The 16034-nt window shown below is 41.2% G+C and overlaps 1 protein-coding gene across 1 annotated transcript; it reads right to left on the bottom strand.

Annotated features, from left to right (window-relative positions):
- Positions 1-6301: 6301 nt before the first annotated feature.
- LOC134464949 (uncharacterized) lies at positions 6302-13026 on the bottom strand. The gene is made up of 2 exons (XM_063218290.1): positions 11863-13026; positions 6302-6453 (listed from the first exon to the last, which is right to left on the bottom strand). The coding sequence occupies exons 1-2, from the start codon at positions 12893-12895 to the stop codon at positions 6302-6304; spliced, it is 1185 nt and encodes a 394-aa protein (XP_063074360.1). The 5' UTR covers positions 12896-13026.
- Positions 13027-16034: the final 3008 nt, after the last annotated feature.

Raw genomic sequence — 16034 nt, 5'->3', positions numbered from 1 at the left:
AGCTGTGTGGTCAATTCTTAAAGTCTATAAAATGTTTTCTAGCCAAAGGCAGTTAGTCACCTGTTGCTCATGCAGCACCACTCTCTTCCAGCAGAGGGCAAGCTTCCCCTAGTACATGCTCATGTGGTCGCCATCCATATCTCTGTCAGGGGCTCTTAAGGAAACCTACTTCCATATCAAGTGTTTGTGTTTGTGCATGTCTGTTCTTTTTTCCACTCCTTTGGTTCGAGCGTTAATAAAGGGCCCTCCATGCATGTCCAGTGTCAACAGAACCATTAATTCTGCATCTTGCATCCTGCAGCATGATGACTCAGTCATAGGGCTGCACGATATTAGAAAAATATGGGATACACGATGACGTGATTGTATATCGCGATATCGATATTACTCACAAAATTTAATATATACATATATTTTCCCCTCTCTACTTGCCATTCTACACTTTATCTTGTATGAAACAACTGAGAGCAATGTTTTATTTCCAACATTATTTTTATTCAGAAAAAATATGGCTAATATACAGCATCAACTTAAAATGTCAACCTTTTTAATACCTTTTTTAACATTTTCACCAAATTGGCTGTTATTAAAAATTAAGAAGTAGATATTTTGCGATAGATTTTCGATGTATCGTGCAGCCCGTCTCAGTCACATGTGGTACAAGCATGAAGCATTTGGATTTGGATGATATGGTTTGTAGTGGTTTGCGAGCCTTGAGGACCGTTGAATGTTTTGTCACCAACCCGCATTTGGGTGGTATGGTTTGTAGTGGCCATTAAGCAGCGTCTGTAAGCTTTGAGGACCGTTAAGTGTTTTGTCACCGACTCACAGAGTGCATAAACACAGACAACCTGTGATTGTTATCAGCACGTTACCAGCCGGACTAAACATTGCATGATGATTAAAGTGTGCCACTAATGTTGTTGTGTGCATACTAGTACATATACACACATGCATGCACACGCACACATGCACACACGCACACACACAGACACACAAACACACGTGTACTTCCGACCATGCATTGACCAGAAAGAAAAATGTGCAAGAGTTTACAGTATTTCTCAATTGGTTTTGTACATTTCTCGAATCTCTCTCGCAATTTTCAAAAAACAGTATTCATTCTCAAAACAGCTTTAAAGGAGAAGTCCAGTTTTTTGAACATTAAGGCCATTTTCTGAGTGGTCTGCAATGTTTTAGAGTCCCCCTCACCGTTTATTTCATGATTGCTGCAGTCTCTGTTATTTGGCTGATTTGGATTTGATCTCAACCAGCTTTAGAATGGCCGTCTATGGGCACCTGCAACTCTGTTCTTAAAATCACCTTTAACATTTGTTTTCAAGAATATGCAACTCAGCAAGTGTTCAGCAGTATTCACTGGTGTTCCTTAACAATTTTGGTAGCGAAATATGGCATCTGTCGTGTTTTATGTGTGTTTTATGTAGCAATTTGTAAATTAAGTTTCACTTTCACTTTCACTTTCTTTCACAAAATGGCAAATAAAAAATGACAGAAGCCATATTTCGCCTTGAAACTTGTTAGGGACTGCTAGTGAACACCCCTAACCACATTGTGAGCTGTAGACTTTCAAAAACAAATGTTTAAGGTGATTTTAAGAACAGAGTTGCAGGTGCTCATAGACGGCCATTCTAAAGCTGGTTGAGATCAAATCCAAATCAGCCAAATAACAGAGACTGCAGCGAACATGAAATAAACGGTGAGGGGGACTCTGAAACATTGCAGACCACTCAGAAAATGGCCTTAATGTTCAAAAAACTGGACTTCTCCTTTAACAAATGGCAAAACACCATGGATGACCTGCAAAACCAAGTCTCTTCCTCAAAATCCTTAGTTTGTCTTTCAAAACCAAGTTTTTGTGTCAATGAACGCGTCAGTGCCAGCAGAATGGTTAGTCGTTGTGTCATAGTGTATGGACAAGCTAGTCAAATCGATTTGTCATGTTCTCAATTGACTAGTACACTCTTGAGGATATTTTCTGAAGCGAAATGTTGTTTAGAATGGATGGAAAATGTTGTAAATTCGACTTTATATTACATAGATCAGATAAGATTGTACTAGATATACATTTAGAGTATGACATATTTATTGAAAGGTTTTCTCATTGCATAATCAAAAAAATAGTCAACTCTGATTGAGGTGTCAAAGTGCGCCCTCTACCACCCCTTTTTACTTGTCTTGCAGGCCCATGTGGAAAAAAATATAGAACTGTAAAGCAAAATAAATTTGAAACAATACACTGATACTGTATAAAGTGCACTTACTGTTTTGTGAAATTCTAGGGAGATATTGTAATTTTGCGTGGAGCGTAATTATAAAGGGCACATGAGGCATAGAGTAATGTAATGCAGTACAGAGCTTATTATTGCATTGCATGCTTGTTTCCTCTTTCCCTTCTACTGCTTTTGATTAGAGAGAGTCAATATTTACCTGCGAGCAATTCACCAATTCAGATCACATTTATAGACACAAATCCAATTGAAATTATACAGTGCTTAACACATTATGGCAGCTTGGTAAATCATTTTGCATGTCAAGACTTATACTATGACATAGGGCCTAAATGTTTTGAGGTTTGAGATAGTTTTGTGTATTCAGTGACAATGCTTTTTGAGTGATATGACAAAAGCAATTGCTAATGTACAAAAAAGCTGAGAATTGTACACAACCATATGCATGTTGATGAAAGCATTTGCTAAATGCTGAAAACTATGAGAAACGTATTTTACCATGTGCACAGATAACAGCAGGAAGTCACAATTGAACAAGACATTTTGAGAATGATTATTCTGTTGTGAGAAATGTACAAAACCATTTGAGAAATACTGTAAGAGGTTTAATATAAGCAAACACGATAGGCATGTTGCCCCCAACCGCCCCACCGCCCCCACCCACTGACCATGAAATCCTTGGCAAGAGGCACTGGGGCCACCATGGCCTAGTGGTTATAGAGTTGGTCTTTCAATCTAGGGGTTGCCGGTTCAAATCCCCCCTGACCTCTCCCTACATCTCCATCCATGGCTGAAGTGCGCTTGAGCAAGGCACCTAACCCCACATTGCTCCAGGGACTGCAACCAATACCCTGACAAATAATAACTGTAAGTCGCTTTGAATGAATGAAAGCGTCAGCTAAGTGCAATGTAATGTAATAAATGTAATGTAATTATGTGAATGAGTGAATGAATGAATGACCCTTCCAGTCAAATCCTGTAGGGGGCAGTATTCAGCTGCCTGGATCAGAGCCGTTTGCTGTATGTAGGGCTCTGGTCTGGATGCTCTCCCTTGTCACAGAAGCCATTCCCCATTTACCATCGCACGGTTAGGACGTGGACACTGCTTGAAAGGAGCCTCACAACAAAGCACAACACGTTTTGATTTCATTAACACAAATGGTATAGAGACAACATACCATCAACTTGGTATGACTAAACATCCCCACAGTCAGATGAAGGAATTGAGTCGCCCTCAGCAAAGTGTTGATCTGCAGTGACCACCCTCCATGGGTGCCACTAGGGGGGAAAGGTGTTACAGATTCTAAGGGCCCAAGCGCTGACGGCACTGACAGCGCCCCTTAAAGGGACACTGTATGACATTTTTAGTTGTTTATTTCCAGAATTCATGCTACCCATTCAATAATGTTACCTTTTTCATGAATACTTACCACCACCATCAAATTCTAAATATTCATTATGACTGGAAAATTTTTATTTTTCATACATGAAAAGGGATCTTCTCCATGGTCCGCCATTTTGAATTTCCAGAAATAGCCATTTTTAGCTGCAAATATGACTCTACTTGGGCCATACTAGAAAATATTAGTTTATTACTTATTACGCTTTCATGAAAAGATCACATTTGGCAATAGGCAATACAGTTTCAATGAGCAGCATAGTTGCAGTACCTTTTCTGACCATTTCCTGCACAGTGTACCTTTAACCCTTGTGTTGTGTTCGTAAGCTGCATACACCTGTGGTGTTCGGGTCATTTTTGACCCGTGATAACAAAACTCAGCCATAAAATACCCAAAAACACTACTTATCATCAAATATTGTTTTTCATCTCATGGCTAACTTGGTATGTATTCATATCCATGGAAATATTACTTTATGTATTCATCTTTTTGACTTTACTGGTCTTTTATCTTACATTATGCAAATCGTTTTTGATGACCAAAACTATCAAAATCTGCATAAATTCACTATTAACAACTCCTAAAGTGATACAGTTAGTGATTATGTTGTCCATGTATTACAGCTGATATGAGAGTACAACAACCCCCAAATTTATTTTATTGGTTTTTCTCTAATATTGAAAAATATCATCAATAGTGGCATTTGTGGTGTTGAGGTCCAAACCAACCCAAAGAGATTTATAGCAGGATAAAGATCAAATGTCAACTAAATTAGTTTTTCAGTGCATAAAATCAATGTTTAAATATGTTGACTTGGTGTTTTTCAATATTTATATGATTTTAGTGTGGTAAATATACAAAATAACAATTCTGTCCGAGTCACAGCTATTCCACCAATCTAATGCAAAGATATTTGAAATGAACACATCAATTAAAATTAAAAAAGTCACACTATTCATCTGAATCCCCTATGCCATGAACATGGACCATTATGTCATTGCCACATCAACTTTATGGAAAGTATAAGACCAGTTCTACATGTTTGGGTGCCATTATGAATTTTTGATACGTTTTTTGGAAAAAATAATGTGCAAAAATGTATTTTGCAAACAAATGTGCAAAAAATCTCATTATATAATGCAGAAATGGATTCCCTGACCATGAAAACATATGAGTAGACACCAGAAATACATCTGTACTCCTTTCACAACAGGAGATATGACGTATTGTAGTGTATGGGACTGTCCGGCGGCCATATTGGATTTGGAATATGAAAAAGCCGGCAAAAAAAATTCAGGCAAGAAATATATTTTCCTCACCATAAATCACCAAACTAAAGACAAGGGGCAACCAACAGCTTTTCAGAAATGCATACAACAGCCAAAAATCTATGCCGGGTCAATTTTGACCCTGAACACCACAGATGTAACTTTTTTTTTTTTGGACCTTTAAAATTTACTAAAATGATAAAACATATTTTTTGTGTGTTGCAATGATTGTGACTGAGGATTAGATGAAGCCTTATTCCAAGAAAATAAAGGAAAGTGTGTTTTTTTCACACTAAAACTTGAAAACGGGTCAAAAATGACCCGAACACAACATAAGGGTTAAGGGGGCCCAAAATTCGAATCTCTCACCATCCACCACCCCTGGCATACTGCATACTACCACCTCTGAAGGGGGAGGTACAGGATTGTTCCTATCACTGTAGTACTCTTGAAGACTCTGTGAGTGTGTGTGTGTGCGTGTGTGAGAGTGTGTGTGTGAATGTGTGCGCGTGTGTGTGTGTGTGCGTGCGGGCGTGCATGTGTAGTGCGTGTGCGCGCGGGGTGCGGGCGTGCGGACGTGCGTGTGTGTGTGTGTGCGTGTGCGTGTGCGTGTGCGTGCGTGTGTGTGTGTGTGAGTGGCTACCTGGTATACATAGCCTTCTACAGTAGCTGGTAAAGTACACACGTATGAGAACCCCTTGGACTCTGAGGATTATGCTGTTCGTGGAGGGGGGTGCGGATATCCCTGCTGCTCCCCTGAGACGTCTCCCAGTAGGCCCATCAGTAATCCGCCCATGAACATCCCTGCAGTTAACGGAAACAGGAACTACCTGCCATAAGCCGGTCTTGGATTTCAATCAGATCGGTTACACCGAACTCATGCTCGCGAGAATCATTATTATTTTATTATTACTGGAGCACAGTGATTCCTGGAACACATCTTCGGCTAGTGAAAGTTTGGTCATAGGGTTTTTATAACCCATTTTCTTTTCAGCTAATTGCACACACACACACACACACACACACACACACACACACACACACACACACACACACACACACACACACACACACACACACACAGGCACACACACACACACACATACTCACAAACGCAAACACAAACACACACACAAACACACACACGGGCACAAATGCAAACATAGTACATGCACGCACACACGTACACACGCACACGCGCACACACGCACACACACACGCACACACACACACACACGCACGCACACACACACACACACACACACACACACACACACACACACACACATACACATACACACACACACAGACTCAGACACACACATACACACACACACGCACACGCACACGCAAACATAACATAAAAGCATCATGCTCAAGAAATTCAAAAGGCCCTGACAACTTTCAGGTGCATGCACAGCAGGTAGAAACAAGCGTACCAGTGACGACACAAGCCAGCGATGACACATATCTCTATGTGCTGCTCCCCTGAGACGTCTCCCAGTTGGACAATCAGTAATTCGCCCATGAACATCCCTGCAGTTAACGGAAACAGGAACTATGTTCACACTGCAATTACGTTAACCGTGTCTCACACCCCATGCCGCGTTCACAAGTCAAAAAAGGAAACTTGTAAAGGTGCTAATACATTCCATTCCGCCATTACATTACAGAGATTAACATATGCGTATGTGTTACTAAATGTGGTGAGGTGCTAGTGAATCATATTATTTTGATGTGCTCAGACCGGTCACAACACAGGCAACACTGGCCAACGAACAAGGAAATGGCCAAGGGTCCCCAGTTCAGCTGAAAGGGGGGGCCCCTAGAAAATGACTGGCTATGTACCTGTACTCGCAGCTGTAGCAACTTAGTGAAAGAGGCAAACCCTCCCTGGGTGGGGTGAAGGGGGCTCCCCAAAACCTCCCGTAAATTCAATAAGCATCGAGTGCAATGATACTGTTATCAAACTCTCTGTGGAGGGGGGTCCCCTGTAGTTTGAAGAGAAAAAAAGGGCCACAGGTACCTCTTTGCCTAGGGACCCCATATACCTTGAAGTGGCCCTGGATGTGCCCGGTGGGTGTGCAGTGCGGGGATTGGATGAATAAGACAGAGGAAGACGACATACAACCATAAATAAATAGCCTACATCACTACAGGCCATGCAGGCTGTTGTTGCGTGAGAAGGGTGATATGTCGCGTGTGAGATACCGAGAGGGCGCAGGTGTAAGTGTGTACGTCTGTCTGCGTGCGCGTTTGTTTTTGCTGGTGTTGTGATGAGTGAGGGGTCTCAGAGATAACTGCATGCATGTCAGGTGCAGGTCAGGGCGAGGAGTGTGAGCAGGTGTGTAAGTGTGTGTCGTGAGAGAGAGCGAGCAAAAGAGCGAGAGAGAGAGAGAGAGAGAGAGAGAGAAACAGAGAGAGAGAGAGAGAGAGAGAGAGAGAGAGAGAGAGAGAGAGAGGCTGTGTTTATGTCTGTGTCTGGAAACGTCTGTCAGAGTAACCTGGTTCACACACAAACCAATATCGTATATAATCGTATTGTACAATGTATCACTTTTATATCAGAGTATAGTTAGTTGCAATATTAATGGGCATCGTCACCTGTCTGTTGAAACTATTATTTTCTTGTTGTGCAAGGTTAATTCTTGAATGAAATACAACCGGAATACAAAACTGATTAATATAAAACCTGGTGCTAATTGGCCACTGATAATTTGTAGGTCCCCTGAAAGAAAGTGATTTGGGGTAATACCATATCTCTAACATAGGGTATTTTCACACCCTATTCACACCTATTTTCTCCCGACCCATCCCCAATCGTAATTTTGCCAACTAGAGCCTTCCCTAGGTCTAGGTTTCATGATTAAAAGGCAGAATATTTACCGTGCTAATAGCATTAGATCTGAAGGCTGCCAATGGGCTGACACTGATGTTGGTAAATCTGAGGTGATAACATTTCTTCTCCGATGTTTTTGTACACTACATTGAGGAAAAGGGGGGATTGAGCAAGAGTGCAAAGGATCTTGCTTGGATGTAAAACGATCATTCATGGGCCGTAACAGGAGTGCTTACAACTTCAGGCAGTGTGCAGTTTGTGCTTGGTGCAGACTTGACGTGATACAAAATGTAAACATCTGCTTGTGCAACTCTTGGCAGATAGTTGTTCATGTTCATACACTTGCTTAACCAGCATTTAAACGGAAAGGAGCCCGTACCAAATAAATAACCTGGCGAATTTTAACATCTGACACACCTAATAACTGCACGTAAGCTTGCTAAGTAGCTAGCGAACGTTAACGTTAGCATGTTAGCTGGACAACTAACTGCTACCTCCAACTCCTGTCAGACATGTGTCTCCTGTCTAACATAAAATATAAATTTAAGTTGAAAGGGGATATTGTTGAATATATGCTCTGACATAAATAATTTGAAACAGCACAGCTTGCTAGGTAACTACCAAATCGTAATAAGCGCAGCTAGCTAACGCGCTACATTACCTGGACAAAATCAGTCTGTTTTTGATGTTGCATTGCAACTAGATCCCAAGGCTCTACTTGTAGTTTAATCTACATTTTGTATTTCAATTGGTAAGGAGATAAAATCGGACAACAGATCTCAAATACCTTAAACATCTGTGTCATAAATACATTGCAATCGTTTATGCTAGCTTTCGATAGCTATCACCACCACTGGTGTCTGAGCTTGCTATAGCAAGTTACCAGTTTTAAAACAACTAGGATATAATTACCGCTGGAAGTTAGTAATTCGGTTATTGACAATATGAATGCCCTTTCCAGTGTATAAGCTCAATCAATATCATTATGAATTTGCTAAAGTCTGTTACATTAACAATACATCAAAATGCTATGGTGCAGCAACCTGCCTTATCACAAGAAAACCTTAAACTCATTAAAACCTCAATTTCCTAAAAACCGGATGCTCTGTGCAAGGTATACAAATCATCCCGATCACAAAATGAACTCTGCAAGTACAGTTGAAAATATTTCAGCATCTTAAAATTCCACTTTTTCAGACCAGTTAACCACAGCGCCGATAGAAAACAATAGTGAACTGCGCGGCCTTCTGCCCCAGGCATGCTCAGTTGTTACCATAGTGACGTTGCCGGAAAATCTATGTATATTTTGTGAGTGTATTATATAAAGAACCAGCTGCTCTTACTGGTTAGAGCGTGGCTCGGGCCGGTTTTTTCTGTCCGAGCCCGGCCCTCAGCCGACAGAAAAGTGATCAACCCCGACCCGAGCCCGAGACTAATTAAAATGTTTGTGTCCGAACCCGTCCGAAGCCCGAGACCACTGTAATAACAACAGAACCTGTGCGCAAGCAATATTTTCTATGTGGCCTCCTTCATACTCAAAATAGCACGTGATAAATAGCCAGGATAGGCAACTAGGATGAGGCAATTTGCTATAATTTAGTTACGCACGCATAGTAAGTATAAACACACGCATACATGTGACAGCGCACCTTATGTTTCTTTCGGTTAGACCAGAGATGTTGGATGCGGTGATCAAATGCATGGGAGGGGCGTGAGAGGATAAGAAAGGCGAAAACTAACGAATACGGTTTGGATGCAGTCAGCGCGGCTATGGACGCATTTGTTACGTTACTGTTAGTGCAAATAAAGATGAAGATGCGGTGAAGATGCCACTCCTTGTCGTTAAGAAGGATGGGCTATAAGTTCACCCCGAAGTACAGTAGCCTGTTCGGCCCTCCAAGAGAATGTCATTTCCCCTGATGTCCATGCGGTCAATATAAAATCAGGAAAGGTTGCACGCGCATAGTTACAACTGTAGGCTACAGTAAAAGTGACAAGAATTAAGAACCTACGTGAAGGACATGAAATGTCACAGCGGACAAAGTAGTAACAGGAAACCTCTTCGCCCCTACCTTAGGCAACTCCACGTAGCGTGTGCGTCTTCTTTAATCCATATTATGCTCCTTGCTACCCCTTGCTGGAAATGTAATCCTTGGCGAGCAATGCAGTGACAAACTTCGTCATTTTATGTTCAACATTTAAGACAGCACCGAAGGCATGCTAAAACATAGCCTACACTAGGCCTACAACAAAAGACCACGCGTTCACTGACAACTGTATTTGGCGCAAGCAAGTTGACTCGGCATTCCTGCTCGGCTGACTGGGAGTGAGCGTCCATGTTGCCACTGGTAACTGGCGCGTGCATACAGCCAATAATAATCACTCGCACGAGTAGCCTACCAACATTTTCATTTATGCATATTCAATTACTTATTTTTTAATCACAAAACTGCCGTTTGCATGAACTGAAACGTTTCCTCTGATTGCTTACAATTTTCACAATGTCTGTTTGGTTCAAGCCCGAGCCCGACCCGAGTCCGACAGATATTCTATTTTTTTTGTCCGAGTCCGGCCCGGCCCGTCGGGTTCCGACCCGGCCCGTCGGGCTTCGGTCGGGTTGCCATGCTCTTACTGGTCCCGTTCCTGGTCCAGACTTTTGTGTCAGACAGGATAGTGGAGGAGATACAGGAAATGAGTGGGGAAAGAGAGGCGGGGAAGGATTGGCAAATGACCCACGCCGCGGCAGGAATCGAACTCGGGTTGCCAGCGTAGTAACCCAGTGCCCTTGTTAGGCCACAGCAGCGCTATGTTAGTCCTCTTTTTGATCAAACCCCATCCTCTAGAGCTCTCCTAGTGTGCACTCTCCAAGTGAACACCTAATCACAAGTGTAACTTGTCAGGACTAAAAATAAGTGAACCGCTCTGAGACCGAGTCTCAGTACAGTTGTTTGGGTACACTTTGGAGCATTGGAGCATTCACATTTGCACAGATAATGCAGAGTCACAGGTCTGAGCTTGCCTAAATGGCTGGAGGGGACCAGGTGTTAGGGGAAACACCCTAAGCATCAATCTTCAGCTTGCAGGTGCAACACAGTGGGACAGACGTCCATTGAAGAAAACAGCAGGAGCACACTGTAGCTTAGTTTTCACCCTTTATTAGGTCACTGATTCTTGAGAAAGTGGCTAAAACAGGTTGTGATGTTGAAAGAAAAAACCTAAGTGAATTACAAAACATTATTGTATATCCTCATGGACTAAGATCTTGACTTTTCATAAATGCACAAGGCCAATCTCAGCTTTTTGTATTTTTTTCATAAATCAGGCTTTTCTCCGATCATACCTTGTTTTTGTCAACACCGTCAGACACAATTAAAAGCAGTTAAAGTGGTATTTATTTGTTTGCATATGTATCTGAAGTTTTTAAGTCATCATGTGTAATTTTTGGATCACACATACTGTTTGCCTTTAAATGTTGAAAATTCACTTCTATTATATTTTAATACTATCATGAGTACTAATTTTAAAATATGTACCATCATACAGTGCTTACTTTACACCTAAATCGAACAAACATTTTTTTGTAATTTCAAAAATATTTGTGTAGGCTTAAATTTGCTATTACTTCAATAATTTAACATCTCCTAAGGAAAATTTTGTAAGCACATTCATTTAAAATACCCAAAACTCCTTCATACGGTGGTGACTTAAGAACTGACGGTGGTGACTGTAATCTACTGTAAGAGTGGTGGCCTCATTATTACCTACATTTAATTAAATAAATAGCCTTCTCAAGTCAATGGGATCTTGCATAAACATTTTATTTAAGTGTGTGCACAGTATGTTTGTGAATGTGTTCTTCCTCATCAGTTAGATTCTCAAGTCAAGTCAAGTCAAGTAGGTTTTATTGTCAATTTCTTTACATGCACTGGTCATACAAAGAATTTGAAATTACATTTCTTGCTTTCCCATACAGACATAGACTAATCTAGGTAAGGACATAGACAGTATAGACATAGACAGTACTTATACATGGACTTAAGACAGTATGGACATAGACAGTGCTCATACAGACATACAGACTTCTCTAGGAAGAAGGTGGAGTGCACGTTGCTCTTCTATGAAGTCCATCACCTCAGCTGGTAGATGGTATATCTCCCTTCTCCTGCTTGTACGAACTGGTGTTGATGGTTCCTCAAGTTTGACCAGAACATTATTGAAGGGTACAAAGCACATATCCTTTCCACCTCGACATGGAAAGAATTGTGTTGTGGGCCCATGTGGGTGGAAAAATTCCACTTTGACATCTTGATGATCAGAGTCCACAGTAACAGCCCTTGCAAGCCACCAGTGTTGATCATAAACATCTGCAAGCCAATCACCGGACTGAAGTACCTCCTCAGTAAGATTTGTCACAGTTCCTATAGGACCCCTTTTGGTGATTGGCTCTTGCTCACTTTCATGTTCTTGCTGTTCAATTTGTTCTTGTTCTGTTTCCTCTTGTTCCACTTCCTCCATCAAGAGTGCCAAAGGGCCTTTCTTCTGTGTCATGCCATCCTTTCCGGCCTGTATCCTGTGTGGTTTTATGTGCAGCTGGAATATTGTTGGACTGAAACAGCTGCAAAACTGAGGGTCACTGCAAAAACAGGACAGGGATCTGCAAATTATTTCAGAATTGTTGAGATATGTCGGTGCAACCTGATGAAATTTTCTTGTTCCAGGTACAGGCTTTATTGGTTGAGCCAGGAGTGTGTCATATGGCTGCATGTCAGCTTCAGAAATGGTATAGAGCTCGGTTTTGCAGAGGTTGCTGCCTACCATGTCCTGGAAGACATCACCATTAATGATGTCATGTCCCCTCAGTATGAGGCTGTCTGCTGTCCTTTTGACTGTGCCACCAATGCCGTCTGGGGCTCCCTTCCCATGTGACGTGGGGACAATGCAAAGTAGATAAAAGTTGGTTTTGTTTTTATACTGCTTGCTGGGGCCATCTGACCAAAAGTGAATGGTGTCAATTGTTGGAAACTTTGAACGAATGTCTCTCAGGACTGGTTCCATGTGTGTCCAAATGGCTGCAGCATCTTGCCGCTTTGACTCTGAGACAGTACAAAAACTTGCCTTCTGTTTGTTTGTGTAATGCATGCCAGTATGGAGATTAAGCTGGGGTAGGTTCTGACCAAAATGGCATGACTGTACCTCAGAACTGTACTTGCACTTCCATGCCTCTGAAAAGTCCACATGCACAATTACGGTGCTGTCATTGCACTTTTCAATTAGGCTCCTGAACTCTCTGCTCTGGTTCTGAACTGAGCATACATGCGTAGTGGATTCTGTTTTCAGTTTGTCCTGAAATTGTTGCATAAGCTCACCCAGTGTGCCACTGTACTTCACAAGCCTTGTGTTGATATGGAGCCCATCTGATGTTGGTTCCTGAACTCGTTCCCATTGCTGCCACTCAACACTGGTCTGGTCCTGCAGCGGTGAAAGAACAGTTTTTTTGTGGAGACACTGGGTGCAAGAGCGCAGGAGACATGCCTCACTTATCTGTGCACAGCAAACAAGTTGAAAACTTTCCTCCAGATTCTTACAGTTGACAACACCTTTTTCTCTTAAGGCCTTAAAGTGAAACTGTCCCATTTTTGGAAGCAAGGTTATTTTGCACCTCCCCTTGAGTTAAATAATAGGGTTTTACCGTTCTCCTGTACTTTCAACCGTTCTCGGGGTATGGCAGTGCAAATTTTACCTCCATGCTAGCAATTAACATTGAGTCCTATGAGACCAGCTCGCGGCTAACTGGTCTCATAGGACTCAATGTTAACTGTTAGCTTGGAGGCAAAATTTGCACTGTCATAACTAGAAAACGGTTGAAAGTACAGGAGAACGGTAAAACCCTATTATTTAACTCAAGGGGAGGTGTAAAATAAGCTTATTTCCAAAAATGGGACAGTATCACTTTAAGCATTAGATTAGCATTTTCATGTTGCTGACACTGGCATGTCTTGCGATCGGCTGGTCTTGGTGCTGTGACATAGAATGGACGTAAAGCACTGAAAGATGAATAACTGATCTTCATTCCAGGTTCCTTCTTGTGTTCAAAACTGTGTCAGTCATGATCATCCTCTGACGCTTTATTTTTCTCCTTGTGATTGTGTCCTGTTTGTCAGTTGTCATTCGTGCTGCTTTATGGTAGAACTGCTTAACCCTATCACTAATGGTTTGAATGTATGCAGGTCTTTTATCCTTAACCCAGGTTGCTATATGTTATACCAATCTGCCTTGTCTGGTGAATCAGGCGGTATTTTTTCAGAATCTTACCCGACACTGTCAAGATTGGTTTCTTCTGGGTAGACTTGTTTTGTTTCAGCTCTTGAATGAGTGCATTGTGGAACAAGAGGGTTTTCTTGATGGAGGGGTTCTTCAGCTGGCTTCCCTGTATCAATTCTTCTGTGTTTTTTCTTGGTGATTCTGGGTTTTTTGATTCTGCATTTTCATTTTTTGCTAGTTCACGATAATAGCGCTTTCTCATTTTGTTCCTATCCTTTGTCATGGCCTTTAGTTCAGCTTTCAATGCTTTCATTTTTCTGTCATATTTTTTTCTTTGTTTATTTCTTTTCCTTGCTCCTGCAATGTATTGCCTACTTGGAGCTGGCTCGTGTAAGGCCTGATACAGTGGACTCTCTTCGGGAGTGTCCAGGTGATCTGAGTGCTTTCTCCTATGTTCCCTGGATATTCGTTGCCTTTGCTTCCATGCCTCTCTCTGTCTTTTCTTTTGCTTTTCAGTCATGTCATTGATATTTTTCAGCTTCTCTTCCTCCACTCTCTTTTCCCATCTTAGCCTTTCACTTATGAGGAATTCCTCCTTTAAGTTTGCCTGTCCATAGATCTTCGCCCTCCTCTTTCTTTGATATTCCCGATTCCTTTGCTTCCTGTCCAGCTCAGATAGCTTCTCCCGAACCATCCTAAAATACATGAAGATAAAGTTTATTGTAATGTTAGAAAAAATATGAGAGGCTAAAATGAAGTATAGCAGTCCTCCAATATAGCGATCAGCAATTGTAATCCTCAAATAAAGACCATTCAGAGGTTTTTGTCACCACTGTCAAACTATAAGTCACCACCGTCAGATTTTGTGTATGACGGTAGTGACATCTGACGGTGGGTGATATCTGACGGTGTGAGACAAAAATCTACTCTTTTCCATAATATTCATGACTGATTCACATTAGCAATCTAGTATTTACTCTGCTGTTAGGTTCCTCATATCTCTTCATAAACATCACAGATTTCGGTATTAATATTACATAATATGTTTCATACAAGAGTGACGGTGTTGACACTTTATGGTTGGGACAGTGGCAGTAGCCAAGTATAGTTACACATTTAAGAGAGAATGTTAAACTTACCTGAGCATAGATGATGGTTCTGCATGCAGTGAAGCTGAAGGTTTCAGAGAGGGGTCCTCAGGAATTTAGTTGTCCTTTTATCTGCCTGATTATAAAGTTTTTTGAACATATCTGACGGTGGTGACGACAATGTGGGACACATTTTGAGCAACCACAACATAATAGTAAATACTGCTCACACCTCACTGTCTGTAGTTTTTTACGTACATTTCAATATTGTCTTTCTAGTGGTGAACATATTATTCAATTTCATTATCATTTTTGTATTTTTAAGCAGGTTGAAAAGACTAGCTCATCACTGTGGACAGCTGTTTTATAGGGTGTGGGCACACATATAGTGATAAAATGCATTAAAATGAGAAATGTACCTCAAAACCAAATGTATATTTGTATGAAAAACCCCTTCAAGATGGCCTTCATTCATTTATATCATGGAAAAGTTCTTTATTTTTCACAGAATGAGCACTTTAATGTGTGGACAGGTTTTTGCCAAAGTCTCAAGAATCAGTGAGGTGCTTCAGGCTCTCTCTTCAACTGGTACATGTTTACAGTTTTTCTCCATTGTTAACACCATTTCTAGAACCATCTCTCGAAGTGCCTCACTTCTCCTGTAAAATCTTGTGTCAAAACAATGTAAGCTTTTCTAAAACGGCAATTTTGTTGTCAAAAGACACACCCAGACATTTACACATTTGTAAAAACTATTTGAATAATGTGTAAAACACTGTAATCATAATGACCTCCAGTACGCCACGTTTTCCACTTACCAAAGATGCTGTTCAAGTTCAAGTTCCATTTGTCCCCAAGGGGGAAATTAGGTTGTAGCAGGTAAACAAACAGAACAGACACCAAATAGTAATAAACAATATCAAGACAGG

This window comes from Engraulis encrasicolus, chromosome 2, assembly GCF_034702125.1.
Source record: "Engraulis encrasicolus isolate BLACKSEA-1 chromosome 2, IST_EnEncr_1.0, whole genome shotgun sequence".
NCBI classification, from domain to species: domain Eukaryota; kingdom Metazoa; phylum Chordata; class Actinopteri; order Clupeiformes; family Engraulidae; genus Engraulis; species Engraulis encrasicolus.
This window is presented reverse-complemented; position numbering and strand designations above follow the sequence as displayed.

Bases quoted from the DNA above. Each gene is read 5' to 3' on its own strand.
- LOC134464949 (XM_063218290.1), bottom strand. From the start codon at position 12,895: ATGCATTACACAAACAAACAGAAGGCAAGTTTTTGTACTGTCTCAGAG. The intron at 6,454-11,862 runs GTGCACTCCACC...CGTTAACTGCAG, and splicing joins GGACTTCATAGAAGAGCAAC to GGATGTTCATGGGCGAATTA.